The sequence below is a fragment of the Tiliqua scincoides genome, chromosome 3 (assembly GCF_035046505.1).
Source record: "Tiliqua scincoides isolate rTilSci1 chromosome 3, rTilSci1.hap2, whole genome shotgun sequence".
Lineage (NCBI taxonomy): Eukaryota > Metazoa > Chordata > Lepidosauria > Squamata > Scincidae > Tiliqua > Tiliqua scincoides.
Genome location: NC_089823.1, coordinates 177,144,107 through 177,162,818, shown reverse-complemented (window position 1 = coordinate 177,162,818; position 18,712 = coordinate 177,144,107). Strand labels below are relative to the sequence as shown.

At 44.1% G+C, this 18,712-nt stretch overlaps 1 protein-coding gene across 1 annotated transcript in view; it reads right to left on the bottom strand.

The window, feature by feature from the left end:
* Window positions 1–17,303, bottom strand: part of CACUL1 (CDK2 associated cullin domain 1) — a 49,868-nt gene extending 32,565 nt beyond the window's left edge. The window contains exons 1-3 of the mRNA XM_066621122.1: window positions 16,882–17,303; window positions 11,480–11,606; window positions 5,162–5,264 (exon numbers count right to left, since the gene is read on the bottom strand). Of these exons, the coding sequence (XP_066477219.1) occupies window positions 5,162–5,264; window positions 11,480–11,606; window positions 16,882–17,164 (513 nt within the window). The 5' untranslated portion in view covers window positions 17,165–17,303. The remainder of the gene's footprint in view (window positions 1–5,161; window positions 5,265–11,479; window positions 11,607–16,881) is intronic.
* Window positions 17,304–18,712: the final 1,409 nt, after the last annotated feature.

Below are 18,712 nucleotides of genomic sequence, written 5' to 3'. Positions count from 1 at the left end.
TAGAATAACGCCTTTAGAGTTACAGTGACTTGTGCCATCTGAGAGAGTCAAACATATGCAACTATGCCCTACTTATTCCTACCCTTCTCCCTGCCAAACACCACCTTGCTACACCAGTTTCACCAGAGCAATATTGCATCAGCTCTAAAAGAGCAACTCCAATGACACTTTGAATACTGAGCAAGGGGATGCTGCTGGACCCAATTCCCCTTCCATCCTTAAGAAAACCTTGTACAACACAAATGCTAGGGTCCAGACTAAACCACAAGTAAGGTTAAGTCAAGACCCATACACCAGTTGGATAAAAAGATCAACCACAAGGAGACAAAAACACCAGGGGTGGTTTCACATATCTGAAAGTGGTGCTATGTTCATTTCACAAAATCATTCTCCGGTTGGCACATGCCAAATGATGGGTGATCAGGCCTGCAATGATTCCCTTGATCTAAATACTTCAGGTTTACAAGAGGCCAACCATGCAAATCATATGGATTAACTACCTATTAAGTTACCTGACACTACTTATCTATAGTTGCTTTTGAATTTCTTATGTATTTTAACACCTATGCTGCTTATTAAAGACCTCCTTCACTCTGGATTTGTTAAAGACTTTACTGCAAAATCAAGACATACTAATGACAAACATGGCAAGTCTGCTTCATTATTTTACTTCTCCAAGCAAGAAATTGTCAGATCTGTACACCTAGCAAGTTATTTAACCATGAAAACAAAAGTATAAAGACTAATAGTGACCATTCCTCTTTTTCCATTATAAGTATAAGGATGCAACATTTCAGCAAAAGAGCTGTGCCAAAGGAAGGGGGGGGGGTTCTTTTCATGAGCACACCTCACATGGAATCACACTCACCCAACTTTTTGGCGAGCCTTTAGAAAGGTACATGAACAGGGACAAAATAGAACTTACTTCTGAGTAGACCTAGTTAGGATTGTGCCCTCAGACATGTGCTCCCACCGATCCAACTCTTAGTAAGGACAAAGATTAAAAGTGCTCTACTGGACCAGATCAAAAGATCCACCTTGTCCAGTCTCTTATTTCCAAGCATGGCTACCCAGGAGCTTCTTAGTGCTTGCAAGTATAGGTTTAACAGAGATTTGCACATCAAACTCTAAAATTTCTATACAAAAAATAAATGTCTGGATATAGAGATGCATTGCGACTGCACCGGTGCTGGAAAATTGGATAGGATTGGGCCCTAAATGTAGTAAATTGCTTTTATGAAACAATATGAAAAAATTATAATTCCACTGCCCAGCAACCCACATATCAATTCAATATGCACATGGGTTGTACGCACAGTGAAGTTCAAAACCTTCTTAACATGAAGCAACATTAAGGGAACTTTGTACTAATACTAGGTGCAATGTTTCAGAAATTTAATGTAGAACTGATGATGGCTGATCTCAAACACAAGTCTAAACATTCATCTGCTATAAGACAGCAGGACTTGGATCTGATGTTCAAATCCCCTGAATTAGACAGATAGGAGAAGACTTTTTTTTTTAACTCATTAACCAGAATTTTATTAGAGATAATGAATTAACTGTATTTATACACCGCTTTTCAACAAGGACGTTCACAAAGCAGTTTACAGACAAAATCAAATAAATAAACGGCTCCCTGTCCCAAGAGGGCTCACAATCTAAAAAGATGCAGAAGAACACCAGCAAACAGCAACTAGAACAGATACTGTGCTGGGGTGAAGGACAGTTACACTCTCCCTGCTGAACATAAGAGGAACAACACTTGAAAAAGTGTCTCTTGCCCAGTTAGCAGGGCATAATTATATGATATGTATCAAGAAAATTAGAAAATATTTACTACCTATCAAACAGGGTTTATTAAAATTGGAAACTTCAGATCTCTGGAATATCGTAAATATCTTGTATAATGTTAAGATCAGGGGGAAGTTATTTGCTTTACTGTGTTTGGATGCTGAAAGACATTTTCTTCTTGGAGTGGTCTTAACTACTTAAAGTCACAGAGAACTTTCCTGTAGGACCATATATGGGATAAATTAATCTACAGCCAACTGTCAACAAGAACATCAGTTAATATTATTTATTCTGATCAGGTGCATTTCCAGAGAAAAGAGGCAAGTTTACCCATTATTCCTTATTGCTATTTGCATCATCACTGAACTGAAAGATAATTATCAGGAGTAGTATGCCTTTTACAGCACAATCCTAACGATTGTGCACTGAGCCGGTGCAGGCCCTTCCTGCACCAGCTTTTGAGAGTTGCAAACATACCATAAGGCAAGTTTGCGCTTTCTTGGGAACCAGCAATGCTAGCATAAAGATATGCACATAAAGATACAAGCAACAGACCATCAGAAGATTTAAAACTGGTAACATATCTCTTGATGGCCACATGCTTATAAGCACTGGAAAAATACAGATCCATCAACTGAATGATGAAGCAAATTATGGAATATAGTTCTTGTTACATTAATACAAGGGAAGACCACAAGACAATAAATTCATTTATAAATGAGTTTGTGCATTATTCTATAGCAGCCGTTTTCAACCACTGTGCCGTGGCACACTGGTGTGCCGTGAGTGGTCCTCAAGTGTGCCACAGTAATTTGCGGGAAGGTCATTTATTAATAGGGCCAATGGGAGATGTGAGCCCCCATTGGCAGCATGGTGTGCCTTGTCAACTGTCAAAAACCTGGTGGTGTGCCTTAACCATTTTAGTGCCTTGTCAGTGTGCTGCGAGATGAAAAAGGTTGAAAATCACGGTTCTATACTCTTTTCCAGAAATGAATGGTCTTATGTCTTGCTTGGAACATGCTAATCTTACAACACTGTTATGCTAAAATTTGGTTAAAGGTTTGAGACGTGGTATAAGTACTACTTCTCTCTTTTTTATGCCTGTTCATTGGAGGCATTTTTTTCTGGGTAAATTTATGGCCATTAATTGGTTAGCAAACATTTACGTTAATTATGTAAAAGCAAGATAACATAATGGAAATTGAGATGAGATAAATAAAAAATATTGTAACAACTGCCACACTAAGAGAACTAAACTATGAATAATGCTGACCTTTAAATCACTTCCTTGCCAAAACTTTATAAAGCAATGGTTCTAAAACTTTTTAGAGGTCCTAGAGGTTGATGCCAAGGGATGTGGCTATAATGGTGATTGGGCAGCAGTGCCCCCGCCCCCCGTAGCAGCTTTTTTAATCGTTAGTGCACATAACCTAATCTGCCTTGTCAGTTTTGCAAACCACCAAAAATTGGGTCATGATCCACAAAACACTTGAGGATCTTGGACCCACAATTTGCAAACCACTGCTTTAAAGAAATGTGAATTGCATGAAACCTTCAGATACATGGAAACAGAGATCATATCTCTCACCAGCTTTGGTACTTTCCAGTGAGATCAGAGTGAACTGACTTGGTATATTCCTACATATCACTTTTCAAAAGACTACCAAGGCACCTTACAAACCATAAAAAATGTACCATAAGTGTGTTGGTGACAGAGCATGAAGAAGAGACGCCCAGTGATCTCATTACCACAGTCTCAAAATTCAGAAATGCCATCCCTCCCACTTCCAAACATACACGCAAAATGTAAGTGAAGAATTTAAATCCTGACATAATTGATGCTAGGGGGAAAAAAAACATATCTGGAGTGGAAGAGCTGTTGACTGATAAAACTACTAAATAGAAAAGCCTTCCAAGACTTCCTGATCTGAAAAATGGAGATGACAATGGGGTGTAAAGAAAGCCATATTTGCAGGTGAGCCTAAGCTATAGTGCAGGAAAGGTAACTCCCTACCTGAAAGTACTGCTGTGCTTTCCATTAAAATATTTTTGATCAAGGACCTCCAGAAACTGGCAACAAGTGCACCTTACATACATATGCACAATGCATTTCCATACACAAAACACACAGCACAGCAAAAATGTACGTTTTTCTTGCCTTGTTAGCTAAACTCCTGAGATTTATTAGTTGCTGCCGATTTAAAAATAAACCTTCATGAAGTAACTAAATTTTCTACATGCACATTCAGAGTTAACATCAACAATTAGAAAAAGTAACAAAAGCAGGGTGGGACACAAACATGATGTTGTACTACCATGGACAGTGAAGGGCAGACAAGGAGAATGAAGGTTTGTGATCAACAAAATTTCAGCTCACCCTTAGCTCTGATGCTTGTTCTGTGAACATAATTCTCATTTGCATCATGTTGCCTAACTTTTTCAGAAACATAAGCATCGCTTCATATTTAGGTCACGACAGTAATATTTAAAACATTCACAGCTCAGGGTTCTGGCATTATAAAGAGCTGCTTGACCCATCACCTAAGGCCAGTTAAGAACTAAAAGTGAACAGGCACAGAAATATTTGTAAAAATGGGGGGGGCCTTCTTTTAAGCTGACTATGCAGCCACAAAAAACACAGGTATGTTTGAATAGCATGGTGAATTCAAAACAAGTTTGTGCCAATAACTTGAGAACATTTATGAGGTTGACTCTGATTAACAAAATAAGGAGTTCTGAGATGGATTTGGGACAAATTTCAAAAGAGAAGAATTTAGATGCATTTCATTCATGCCCTATTGATGTAAAAATTTGAAATAATTCATTTGTGTTTAGCCAGGGCTTACCATGTAATCCAGGGCTTACACAGGACAGTTCTAAATATTCAAATACACAAATCTGTCCCCAGCAGGCACGTTCTTCACTAACTACAATGGTTCTTTATCCCTTTACATTATATATCCAAATGTACTGTACTTAAGACTGAGGAACACTTCAACTTTTGAGAAATAACGGCATTTGGAAAACACACCCTAAATAACCATGACAAAATCTGACTTTTCCTAGAAAGGAAGTGATCTGGAACACCAGGAAGCATTCAGAACAACACTTCTGTGAATGGAAGCACACTCCATGAATGGTAGGAGCCCTCTGCGAAAATGGAACACTCCTTCTGGTCTCAGAGGAACCTTCCATTCACAAGCATTATCCTGGATAATACAATTAGGCTGAGTCTCAGTATAAACCAAGATTAATGGAATTCTGCAAAGCTAACAGGTTGTGATAACAATCCCTCCAAATGATCATTGGTACGCTACTCCCAATAAAATGCCAAATCCCAGGAAAACAAAATTGTGCAGCTTCTTACCTGCAGCTCCTTTGAGACTCTCTCTAAGTGGTTAGTTATCTTTTTTATTAGGTCACTATACATCTGTTCCGAATGCTGCTGGCACACACATTTATACACACAACTGCAGAAATAAATACAGGAACAGTGATGAATTGACAACAGTTTGCAGTATAGGGGGAAAACAAGAAAAGGCAGAAAAAAATCTGGCAACAAATATTAAGATGAAACTACAGCAATATTCATTCTAAAGATTAAGGATCCCACTGTCAAACAGGCAGCAAATCTGTATTCCCCACAGAGAACCCAACAGTCTTTGAAAAATTAATATAAGGCCACTTTACAAATAATGACTGCAATTATTATTGGAGAGCTCAGCTGTGTGAAATCACTATACAGAATCAGTTACCACAGACTAGTTCTCTCTCCATATGAGCACAGTTCCCATTGTCTAGGATCAGTTAATCAAGCAATATTTTCTTAGACTTCATCCAGTCACACAAACTCTATGGTTAACTCCATTTTGAAAGGGATTTGATATTGCTGAAAATGTGAATTTATGTCAACAATACTCTAGGTCAGTCTTTGCGGGGGAACAGGGAAGACAGTGACACGATCCCCAGCATCGCATCGCTAACAGGGGTGCAGGGACTGGCATGCACTTACCAGTCCCTGCAGCAGCCTCCCGGGGGTGCAGGGAGACCTGCGCGACCATCTGCAGGACTCCCCAGCCTTCAGAAAATAAAAGCAGAGTGATCCCGCTCTGCCTCCGCAAAACTGGAAGTGGAGTGCGACCGCTCCACTTTCACTTTCTGAAAGCTAGGGAGCCCGGCAGTCGGTCACGTAGGGCTGCCCGCTCCCCCGGGAGGCTGCTGCAAGGACTGGTAAGTCCATGCCAGTCCCTGCATCCCCTCTTAGCAATGCGATCCTGGGGATCGCGTCGCTGCCTCCCCCCTGCCTCAGTCCCTTAAGGGGGCAGAGTCCAGGGCCCTCTGGCTGGGGCATTGTGACGCCCTAGTTTGAGAAGCCCTGCTCTAGGTATTCTCTTCCAGGAAGAGTATTAAAGTTACCATACTAAATTATTCACCAATATTCTTCCCACAGTCAGATTTTTCTATTCGTTTTGTGTGTTTGTGAAAGCTATACTAACTTTTGCCTTTCAGCTTTCCCAGTGAACACAGCTGCAAACTCAGATGCAAAATATGAAATCTCATAAAGATACCTGTTATCATAGGGATCTGCAAATACCATCTCTAATTCTGATTGGCAATTGCTAGTCCCCACACCCATTCCCTGTGCTAATCCCTGCTAGCACATTTAGTATACAGCATAGAATTTACATTACTGATATCCAGCTTGTGGGTATCTTGCATTCCTGTTCCTTCCAAAAATGCTAACTAAAGCCAATAGTAAGACGTATTCTACAAGTTCATCAACTCTCTTGCCCCTATTCTCCTGGTATGACGCTTACTCTTAAGATACAAGGTTTTGCACAAAAAAATCAAGTGCTTGGATAAACAAATCATAGGATGTAGTGTGGAACATAACCTTCTTGAACAGTAGCAAATTGTGCAAAAAGTGACTAGTTTGAATGCCCCCGGATCATAAGTTTAAAATGAGTTCTGTCTTTAACATTCATCTAAAATAAGGTCCATATTCAAAGGAAAAAAAATACTTTCCCATCAGTATTAAAAACTAGCTAAAACCGCATTAAAAACAAAAAATGCAAGAAATAAAACTTGTGTTGTCTCTAATCAGAACATACTACAAATCACATTAATTTTATCAGGATCAGAAGAAATTCATACCTCCTGCATTGAGACTGTAAGTACAGTTACACACACTGCAATTTAAGCTAAGCCAAAAAATCTAAAGTCCTTACTGCCAGGTATTTCAGCGTTCTTAAAATTTTCCCAAAGGACAACATACTTTAGAAATATCTGTATGTAAAGATTACATCTGACATATAAACATGAGGGCTTTCTGCTAAAAAGAAGCCAATGATAACACACACACACCTTTACCAAATATCGTTTGTCATACGTACAATGGAGGACATTGAAAATTCCCATTTGAGCATTTAGTATTAACATCATGAAGTCAATCACACAAAAGTTTCAGATACAAGGGGACAGTCAAAAGCCATCTACTCATTTTTTGCTTTTTTATTTTACTCAGAGCCTCAAGGTAGCAGCAGCATCTCTAGAAGTTGATATGCATCATAAGTACAGCCTACACTTAACCACAACCAAGACTCACCAGAACAGTGATTCCCAAACTGGTGGGTCACAACCCACCAAGGGATCCAGAAGCAGGTCATTCCCCCTTAAGGGGAGTGGCTAAGCAATGATGGCAGCAACAGCACCATAGTAATCACAGTGCTGCTGCAACCAAGGGGTTTCATAACATACTGGGACTAGTGGAGGGGCTCACAGCCCCCTCTGCAGGCCTCCCCGCTGCTCAGAAAAGCTCCTTGATCTGATTGCAATCCATTTCCGGTTTGCAATGCTGCAAGACCCTTGCACTAGTGGAGGACCAGAGCTACCCTCCCCCGCACATTATGAAACCCATTGGTCACAGCAGTGGTGCAATCGCTGCAATGCCACTGCGGTCACCCCTACAAATACTTAGAGGGTTCCCAACTTCCATGTGAAAGCAATGACATGGAACTTTATCAAAACTAACTTTTGCTGAACCATGTTCCATGCAGAGACACAGTGTCTCTCCCTCTCTATCACCACCATGTTTGGATTTCCAGGGTAGCAAAGACAGCGGAAGTAGGGGTATCACATTTCTTGATAGTGCACTTATATGGTGCACCCCAGCACACTAGTTCAGATAAACAGGCACTTTCTGTTCCCCGTGTCACTAGAAAGGCTGGAGAAAGGAACACATGGAAGTGCAAATCAGATGACTGCAAGAACAACAACTGATAAAACGCTGACTTTAGACATGATTCAAATATCTGACTCAGCCAGAGACAGCACTGGATCGCCTTCAGCAAATAATCACCTCTCAGTCAGACCTACTTCATGGAGATCCCACAAGGGAATTTTGTATATGTAGCAGTTGCATAGAGACATGTACCCCAATTACCACAGGAGATCCCCTTCCTACGTATTTAGCAAGGTGGAAAGAATACCACAGCTACAAACAGAAGTTGCAACACCAAGGGTATTCTGCCAAAACTACTGTTCACATATACAGGGTCCTCCAAAACAACACCATTTTTGAGTGATATGCTGCCATTTTATTGAGGGCTTAAATGCCAACCGAAGAGTCTATTCTGAGAAAGAGAAATCAATATCACAAACCAACATTGGAGGGACAGATGAAGTTGCCTTACACAGGGCCAAATGATTGGTCTGGCTAGTTCAGTAGGATCAATACTGCCTGGTAGTGACTCTCCTAGTTATTTCCCATCCCTACCTGGAAATGCCAGTAATTGCATCTGGGACTTTTTGCCTGCAAAGCATGTGCTCTACCACTGGCCTACAACCCTATCCGCTAAGACCAAGACTTGTTCAATATCTACCAATGACAGAACCATCCAGCTACCAATCACTTGAAGAAACTCTCCATCTGCCCTCATTCCATATCTTAAAGGAAGTGTCATGAGTCAACCTGACTGTATTTTAAGATCTGTACAGGCCTGTACAACCTGCCTGTACTTTAAGATCTTTATGTTTTGTTCTATGCCCCCCCAAAGCATCATGAAATGACAGTTTCATTCATTCAGGTTTTAAAGTGTTTTATTAGAGTTACAGGTTTTAAACTGGATTCCTCATTTCCTGTTGCTATGGTGTTATATGTTTTTAATGTGATTTATGTACTTCATGTTTTTGTACTTGTTTAAGTTTCTTCAGACATTTTAGGAAAAGGTGGCATATAAATATATTGAATCAAAAACTCTTGATAAATTGCTAGTCTTGACACTCAAGGAGTGCTTGAATATTCCCCAGAATTGTATAGGTATAGATGATTCAACTACTGCATTCTGAAGATACTAACAAGTTGAACTGCTCTAAGATGAAGAAACAGAGCATTTTATCTGATAAAAATCTGCAATATTCTTGGTGCACTGCTTACAATCACCATACTGCACAATGATCAAGAAGTCAGTTTACAGATGGGTCATATCAACTTGATAAAGGTATCTAGCACATATACCTCAGCTCTTCCATTTCAATGTGCCACTTCTGCAATGTGCTGCAAATTGCATGAGATGTACCTAGCACATTACCTATGATACTTCCAATACAGTAACCATTAAAACTGGAGCTACTAATGCTATTTGAATCAGTCATTAAAGATATACAGAAAAGGCCATGTTATCTGGGAAATGGGGGTTACCTAGTGCCCAAATATGCGGTTTAACACAGCTTTTACAAGTGCCTTATTGCTTTCACAGACCTCCCTCTGCTACATCATTTACCTGACAGGGCTCCATTGGTGGTGCATTCCATCCGCCTCCTATCTTCACAAGGGCCTTGAGGAACAGAGACATTCATTTCCTTCCTGATCAGAATCACATAAAGAAGGAAGTGAAACATCTCTGTTCCTAGAGGGCCCTAGTGAAGAAGTGGGTGAAACACACCAAAGAGGGAGCCCTGTCAAGTAAGTGCCTGGGAGGCTTGCTTAACCAATACTTTGGTAGGAGTTCACCTTCCACCTGCCTGAGGTGGTGGGCAAAATTTCTGGTTAATGGGGAGCCCAATTCTAACCTGCACTGGAAAAGGGAGGCCAGCTGGCTTTCCCCATATCCAGCGCAGGGTTGGAGTTGCTGACAGCTTTGCATGGGGTAAGAGGAATTCATTCCCCTTACCCTGGGTAATGCTATAGCAGCCTCAATGGGGCTACTCGGATCTGTGCCACCTAAAGAGGTGGTGCAGATCTGAGCAGCCCGGAGCTGCTTTGGGTTGCCCGGGACTGGAGTTAGGATCCAGCAAAAGTGCCGAATCCTGGCCCACCTCCTGCTCGGTCGTGGCCTGCCCACAGGCCCGCCCGCCCACCCACTGCACGGCCTTCCCCATGAAATATTGGAACAATAATCTTCCCCAATATGTCTTGGTCAACCAAGAAAAAAACATTTTGAAATTTACTGGACCTTTTTAGGATTTCATAAATTTTTTATGGGTTCTGTTTTTTTTTGGGTCACCCTGTATTTGTAATTATTTGAACACAGGCATTCATACGATTACATTTGATGTATAACAAACAGTAGAATTTTCTGTGCTACAATATGTATAATGCATTATATGTTCTTAAAGTATCAAAGCAATTTATAAGGAAACATTACGTATTTTTCCATTATGCTCCCCACCCCAATGACATAAGAACATAAGAACAACCCTGCTGGATCAAGCCATAGGCCCATCTAGTCCAGCTACCTGTATCTCACAGTGGCCCACCAAATGCCCCAGGGAGCACACAAGATAAGCAAGAGACCTGCATCCTGGTGCCCTCCCAAAATTTAATGACTTTAAAATTCCCAGAAATTTTACGTCTCTAGGCTGGAGTCAAATCCCAACAATCCAGTTATAAATGCACCAGCTGAAAGACAAGCAAGGTTCTGCAGAGACATAGCCCACACTGGCAAAATATGCTGAGGTTTTCACCAATAGTAGAATAGAAGCTATGCAACATGGCTTCTGGGCATATACAGGGAAATAACTCATAACGTTTGCTCCCCATTACTTTTAAATGTGAAACTACTTCCTATAGTTTTAAAGAGAAAAACATCAAGGAATTCCTAACCTACATGGTCTTTGCATTTTCAGTACACAAATATTCTTTTTTCAATATGATAACTTCTCACAGGATATGGGATGAAAGTCTAGATGCTCCAAAAACGCAGCTACCATGCTTAGCCAGTGCAAAGTCCTAACAATTTAATGTAGCTTCTCTCTTTAATGCAACTTTTGGCCAAAGCTACCCAGGTATAGATTCACTAAAGGATGAAGCCATACAACCTTTGAAAGTGTCTTCCATCAAACCTACAGGGTGAAAACGTGAAGAAACCTTCCATGCTAAGCTATGGTAAGGTTTGTTCTTAAAGCATTAATTTACAATTCACATATACAATTTTCTCAACAAGACTGAAGATGGTTTAATTGAAATAAGTTAGTCTTCACTTCCAAATAAGTAAATGACTTCTTAAATCCCATGCATCTGGTTGTTCAAGCACAGAAAAATCTGATGTTCGGATTCACATTGGTGCCTAAGAATTTAATATTGGCATTTTAAATATGTCCCTTTCATCCAGGCCTGCAACTAATAAAAAACTCATTTTAAAGATAGTCATTTAAAACAGAATTATAAAAGGTTATATTTCCTTACCTGTAAATTTGTTCATAGGAGATAGGGATGTAGTCACCAGGACTCTGAGTTAAAAGCTGATCTATGGCACTATCCAACTTCGGCCAATATGTGCTCTTATAGTCTTCTATTGTTATAACATTCATTACTAAAAGAACAAAGAAAATATTGTTTTATTGCACTTGGAACTCAACTAAAGTATGATAAAGAACATGGCATCAACCTGCTCAGAAACATATGTAAATATCAAAAATGGATTAAATAATTACTACCAAATGCTTCAAAAGGTGGAAAATGCTATCAAATTGTTTTCTGATCCAAGTAATATATTATATGTTCAGCTATACTGTTGAATCCTATACATGCACACTCAAAACTATGTTCAATGGCACTTAACCTCAAGTAAAAATTACATAGGACAGCAACCTGCATGAAGCTGTCTTTTTTTTTTTTAAGGAGGGGAGGGAGTACCATATGATAAATTTACTAAAGAAACTTTATAGCTGCTTGACACCAAATAGTTATCTTAGGGCCAAATCCTATCCAACTTTCCAGCCATGCCAGTGGGGCATGCACTGCATCCTGTGGTAAGGAGGCAATCACAGAGGCTTCCTCCAGGTAAGGGAATGTTTGTTCCTTTTCTTTGGGGATGCATTGCTGCAACACCAGCATTGGCTGGAAAGTTGGACAGAATTGGGCCCTTAGACAGCATTCAATCCAGAGAACAGCAATTACACCTTACAGCTTCTTACTCCAAATTAGTTCTACTGAAGCTGAGACATCTCTTTCAATAAGCAAGTCATGGATTACGAGTGAACTTTAATGTGTTACATGCCCAGATCTTACCACTCCAATACAAACATTAAAGGGTAATGATGTACTGATGCCAGATACAGGTAAACAAATACTAGTCTGAAAAATAAGTGACCCCATTTGCAGAAGAAGAGGCTCTCATTAGTATACAAAAAGAAATTAATCAATCTGCTCAGTCGAAAAACAAATACTTGCACTTTTATACCTCACATGAAATGTGAATAAGCTGCAAAAACAATGAACGATCAGATGTCTAGATTCTCACTCACTGTGAGAAGCACACACTGAATAAATCTTCTGGAAGCCCTTCTAAGTTAAGTCTTCATTACCATCCTCTTACTACAGAGCAGTGCTGAGGCAAAGAGTTTTTCCATCACATCATGCAAGCCACATCTAAAACTGGCAACTTGCTTGCACCTCTTCCCTAAACAAACTAGTTCCTCATTCAAACAAGCATAAGCCACCATCAAGCCTGGTATACCTATTCCGAAAGTACTGTACTTCAAAAGCAAGCACTTCAGATTCCCCCCCCCACAACTTCTGTGCTGCTCCTCACATCTCACAACAAAAAGATATAAGCAAGCACACCGCCACCATGCAGCAGATCTAGTCTGTGTCATAGGGCCAAATCTCATACAACTTTCCAGTGCTGATGCAACCATGCCAACAGAGTGCGTGCTGCATCCTGTGCTGGGGGGGGCAGTCATGAAGACCTTTGCATGGTAAGGGAAGGTTTGTTCCCTTACCTTGGGAATGCATTGTGGCTGCATCAGCACTGGAAAGTTGGATATGATTGGGCCCTCTAAAAGATCAGTGCAACCCCCAAAGCCAATAGCCATATTTGATTCAAATTAATGCTGATATCATGGTCAGGGAAACAGCAGACCTGTACACATGAGCAACCACTGTCAAGTGAAGACCTTATTGCATCTAAGGGACAGTCATATGACACAAGTCTCTAACTTGCACACAAACATGTTTTTTCAGAGGGGGCAGCTACAATCCTCCACAACTACTCATCCATCAACACATCAGATAGAGTTTTAGATGGACGTTCCCTGCAATATACCAATCTCATGAACAACTACCAAGACAGCATCAACCAACAAAGGTGCAGCATCAGTGACTAAAAGTTATACGGCAACGTTCTCCAAAGAAGAAGAAACAGTAATAATTCTACATCCTGCCCAGCCCCTTTGCCAGGCAGAAGCAAAAGTGTGTGTGTGCATGCACGCAGTGGTTGCAGCAAGTGGCCACTTTGGGGGATTTGGGTAGGTGTAGCATCAGTGAACATCTTGATGAAGGTGAAAGAGGAAAGTGCAAAATGTGGCTTGAAACTTAACATTAAAAAAACTAAGACCATGGCATCCCATCACCTCATGGCACATAGAAGGGGAAGAAATGGAAGCTGTGGCAGAGTTCATCTTCTTGGGCTCCAAGACCACGGCAGATGGAACTTGCAGCCAGGAAATTAAAAGACACTTGCTTCTTGGGAGCAAAGCTATGGTAAGCCTAGACAACTTAATGAAAAGCCAAGACATCACCATGTCAACAAAGGACCATATAGTCAAAGCTATGGCTTTCCAAGTAGTAATGTATGGCTGTGAGAGCTTGGACCATAAGGAGGGCTGAGCAATGAAGAATAGGCGCTTTTGAATTATGGTGTTGGAGAAGACTTTTGAGAGTTCCCTGGACGGCAAGGAGATCAAATCCATCGGGACAACCCGTGGACATTATATATCTGGACTTTCAGAAGGCATTTGACATGGTCCCTCACCAAAGGCTACTGAAAAAAACTCCACAGTCAGGGAATTAGAGGACAGGTCCTCTCATGGATTGAGAACTGGTTGGAGGCCAGGAAGCAGAGAGTGGGTGTCAATGGGCAATTTTCACAATGGAGGGAGGTGAAAAGTGGTGTGCCCCAAGGATCTGTCCTGGGACCGGTGCTTTTCAACCTCTTCATAAATGACCTGGAGACAGGGTTGAGCAGTGAAGTGGCTAAGTTTGCAGACGACACCAAACTTTTCCGAGTGGTAAAGACCAGAAGTGATTGTGAGGAGCTCCAGAAGGATCTCTCCAGACTGGCAGAATGGGCAGCAAAATGGCAGATGCGTTTCAATGTCAGTAAGTGTAAAGTCATGCACATTGGGGCAAAAAATCAAAACTTCACATATAGGCTGATGGGTTCTGAGCTGTCTGTGACAGATCAGGAGAGAGATCTTGGGGTGGTGGTGGACTGGTCGATGAAAGTGTCGACCCAATGTGCGGCGGCAGTGAAGAAGGCCAATTCTATGCTTGGGATCATTAGGAAGGGTATTGAGAACAAAACGGCTAGTATTATAATGCCGTTGTACAAATCGATGGTAAGGCCACACCTGGAGTATTGTGTCCAGTTCTGGTCGCCGCATCTCAAAAAAGACATAGTGGAAATGGAAAAGGTGCAAAAGAGAGCGACTAAGATGATTACGGGGCTGGGGCACCTTCCTTATGAGGAAAGGCTACGGCGTTTGGGCCTCTTCAGCCTAGAAAAGAGACGCTTGAGGGGGGACATGATTGAGACATACAAAATTATGCAGGGGATGGACAGAGTGGATAGGGAGATGCTCTTTACACTCTCACATAATACCAGAACCAGGGGACATCCACTAAAATTGAGTGTTGGGCGGGTTAGGACAGACAAAAGAAAATATTTCTTTACTCAGCGTGTGGTCGGTCTGTGGAACTCCTTGCCACAGGATGTGGTGCTGGCGTCTAGCCTAGATGCCTTTAAAAGGGGATTGGACAAGTTTCTGGAGGAAAAATCCATTATTGGGTACAAGCCATGATGTGTATGCGCAACCTCCTGATTTTAGAAATGGGTTATGTCAGAATGCCATATGCAGGGGAGGGCACCAGGATGAGGTCTCTTGTTATCTGGTGTGCTCCCTGGGGCATTTGGTGGGCCGCTGTGAGATACAGGAAGCTGGACTAGATGGGCCTATGGCCTGATCCAGTGGGGCTGTTCTTATGTTCTTATCAATCCTACAGGAAATCAACCCTGACTGTTCATTGGAAGGACAGATGCTGAAGCTGAAATACTTTGGTCATCTCATGAGAAGGGAGGACTCTTTAGAAGAGACCGTGATGCTGGGAAAAACTGAAGGCAAAAGGAGAAGGGGACAGCAGAGGATGAGATGTTTAGATAGTGTCACAAAGGAAATGAACATGAATTTGGACACACTCCTGAAGGGGAGAGGGCCTGGCGTGCTGTGGTCTATGGGGTCACGAAGCGTTAGACACGACTGAACAACAAGCATCAGTGACTAAAAGTTATAGTGCAACATTCTCCAGAGAAGAAGAAACAGTAATAATCCTACCCCCCTGGCCCCACTTCACCAGGCAGAAGCAAAGGGGTGTGTGTGTGTGTGTACGGGGTGATTATGGCAACTGGCCACTTTGGGGGATTGGGGTGGGTGTAGCTAGGCAGGCGTAGCATCAGCAACTAAAAATGATAGGGCAACATTCTCCAGAGAAGAAGCAGCAGCAGCAGTAATAAACCTAACCCCTGCCTGGCCCTACTTTGCCAGGCAGAAGCAAAGGGGTGTGTGGGGTGACTATGGCAACAGGCCACTCTGTGCCTCTGGGGGGGCCTTGGGGGAGCCAGGCTATGTGTGTGTGTCTGTGTATGTGTGTGGGGGTAAATGGTGTGGCCAAGGACTCTGGGGGGGCCTTGGGGGAGCCAGACTGTGTCTGTGTATGTGGGTGAACGGTGTGGCCAAGGCCTCTGGGGGGGCCTTGGGGGAGCCAGGCTGTGTGTCTGTGTGTGGGGGTGAACGGTGTGGCCAAGGCCTCTGGGGGGGGGCCTTGGGGGACCCAAGCTGCGTGTGTGGTGAACAGTGTGGCCAAGGCCTCTGGGGGGGGGGGCCTTGGGGAAGCCAGGTTGTGTGTGTGTGTGTCTGCGTGTGTGTGTGTGGGGGGGGGGGTGAACAGCATGGCCAAGGTCTCTGGGGGGGCCTTGGGGGAGCCAGGCTGTGTGTCTGTGTATGTGTGGGGGTGAACGGTGTGGCCAAGGCCTCTGGGGGGGCCTTGGGGGAGCCAGGCTGTGCACGTGCGCGTCTGTGTATGTGTGTGGGGTGAACAGGGTGGCCAAGGCCTCTGGGGGGGGCCTTGGGGAGCCAGGCTGTGTGTGTGTGTGGTGAACAGTGTGGCCAAGGCCTGGGGGGGGCTTGGGGGAGCCAGGTTGTGTGTGTGTGTGAGGTGAACGGTGTGGCCAAGGCCTCTGGGGGGGCCTTGGGGGAGCCAGGCTGTGCACGTGCGCGTCTGTGTATGTGTGTGGGGTGAAAAGGGTGGCCAAGGCCTCTGGGGGGGCCTTGGGGAGCCAGGCTGTGTGTGTGTGTGGTGAACAGTGTGGCCAAGGCCTGGGGGGGGCTTGGGGGAGCCAGGTTGTGTGTGTGTGTGTGTCTGCATATGTATGTGGGGGTGAACGGCGTGGCCAAGGCCTCTGGGGTTGCCTTGTGGGAGCCAGGCTGTGTGTGTGTGTGAGGTGAACGGTGTGGCCAAGGCCTCTGGGGGGTCTGGGGGGCAGCCAGGCCGGAGCCCCGACCGAGCCGCCAGGCAGAGGCGCCACTCACAGAACTTGGAGGCGGAGGCGTTGATGTTGAGGTTGATTCCGGCGGCGGCCCCCTTGCCCGGCGCAGGCTCGCAGCACTTGCCCGGCCCGTGGGCGGCGTCGGAGCCTAGCTGGAGGCGCAGCTGCTCCGGGGCGCCCGGCTCGTCCCTGTGCCCGTGGGGCTCCCCGGGAGAGGCGGGACGAGGCTGCTGCCCGAAGCCCGCCTCCCAGCGGTTGTGGTTCTGGTCGTCCATGAAGGCCTCGCAGCCGCCGCCCCCCTCCTCCTCCATGCTCTCCTCCTCCATCCGAGGCCCGGGGAGCCGCTGCGCTCGGCACGGAGGGGGAGGGAAGGAGCGAGGGGGCGTCACGACCGCCTTCCTCCCATCCCGTCTCCGGGCTACGGGCAGCGACGACAGCCCCGGTGCTTTGGGCAGGCGACCGGAAGCGGATTCAACCTTCTGCCGTAAAGCGACCCCGCGAGCACGACGTTTTCAGACAGCCACCCGACGCCGCAGGGCGGACCGTGTCGCGCGGGACGTTATGGGAGTTGTAGTGTTTAGAACGCCATGCTGCCTGCGGCGCCATGACACTAGAGTCAAACGCCAGGAGTTTTGCAAGCTTGTTCAAAGAACTCTGGGCTGCTTTCAATTGATTTCCGTAGAGACCAAGTACAGCTTCACCTTCCCGAGTCTCAGCCCAACCCTATCCACACTTTCCTGGGAGTAAGCCCCGCTGACTCTAATGGGCCTTACTTCTGAGTAGACATGCCTAGGATTGGGCCGTGAGGCTGCCATCCTCTCCACGCTTTCCTGGGAGTAAGCCCCACTGACGCTAATGGGTCTGAGTAGACGTGCATAGGATTGGGCTGTGAGGCTGCCATCCTCTTCACTCTTTCCTGGGAGTAAGCCCCACTGACACTAATGGGTTTGAGTAGATTGGGCATAGGATTGGGCTGTCACAACCCAGTCCTTTGCATGTCCACTCAGAAGTAAGTCCCATTAGAGTGAGTGGGGCTTACTCCCAGGAAAGTGTGGACAGGATTGTAGCCTTAAACTGTGTTAGGGTGTATTGCTGTATACAACACAGGCCATTTCGGATCCTGGAGTGCTTTGGTCAGGCATTTTGCAAGTTCTGGCCCAGTTGCTACTAAGGTCACACCAGGGGTATGCAGTGGGTGCGGAGCAGGGGAGGCAGAGCCTCCCAACCAAAGTCCTTTAAAAAGCACTACCTCCATGTGAGGCACACAAGCACTCACAACCCATGCGCTTAGGCAGGAGAGGCAGAGCCTTTCCACCAGAGTCCTTTGAAAAGCCACACCTCCATATGAGGTGCACAAACACTCACAAGCCAGTGTGTGGGTGGCTGCGTTTTTTCAAAGGATTCTGGTAGGGAGGCTCTGCCTCCCCATCCACCATACGTCCCTGGGTCACACTGAGGACTCTATCAAGCAGTGTCCCAGACATAAATTTTAAATCCCATTTATTAAGCACAATTTCAAGACTGTTAATTTATCATAGAATCTGCATCATATATTTTTAAAAAAAGAACAAAGAAAATAACTGTCTTGTCTGGGATTCTCAAGACAGTTTTTTTTTTAGAACATCTCCATCTAGTGGTGGGAGATTTCCACGCATCAGCTGAGACATCAAAATGATCAACTTATAAAACCAAACTACGCAAAGTTCCCAACGTGTGTACTGGTTCTGTTCTGAAACTCTTTCAAGACAGTGAGGACATACGTAAGGCCAGCACTACCATGCCTGTGCAAATGCAAGACAACAGATGGACCGCGACCGTATGAAAGCACCAGTACAGCTGTCTGTAACTTGGACATCCATAACTAGGGTAGCCAG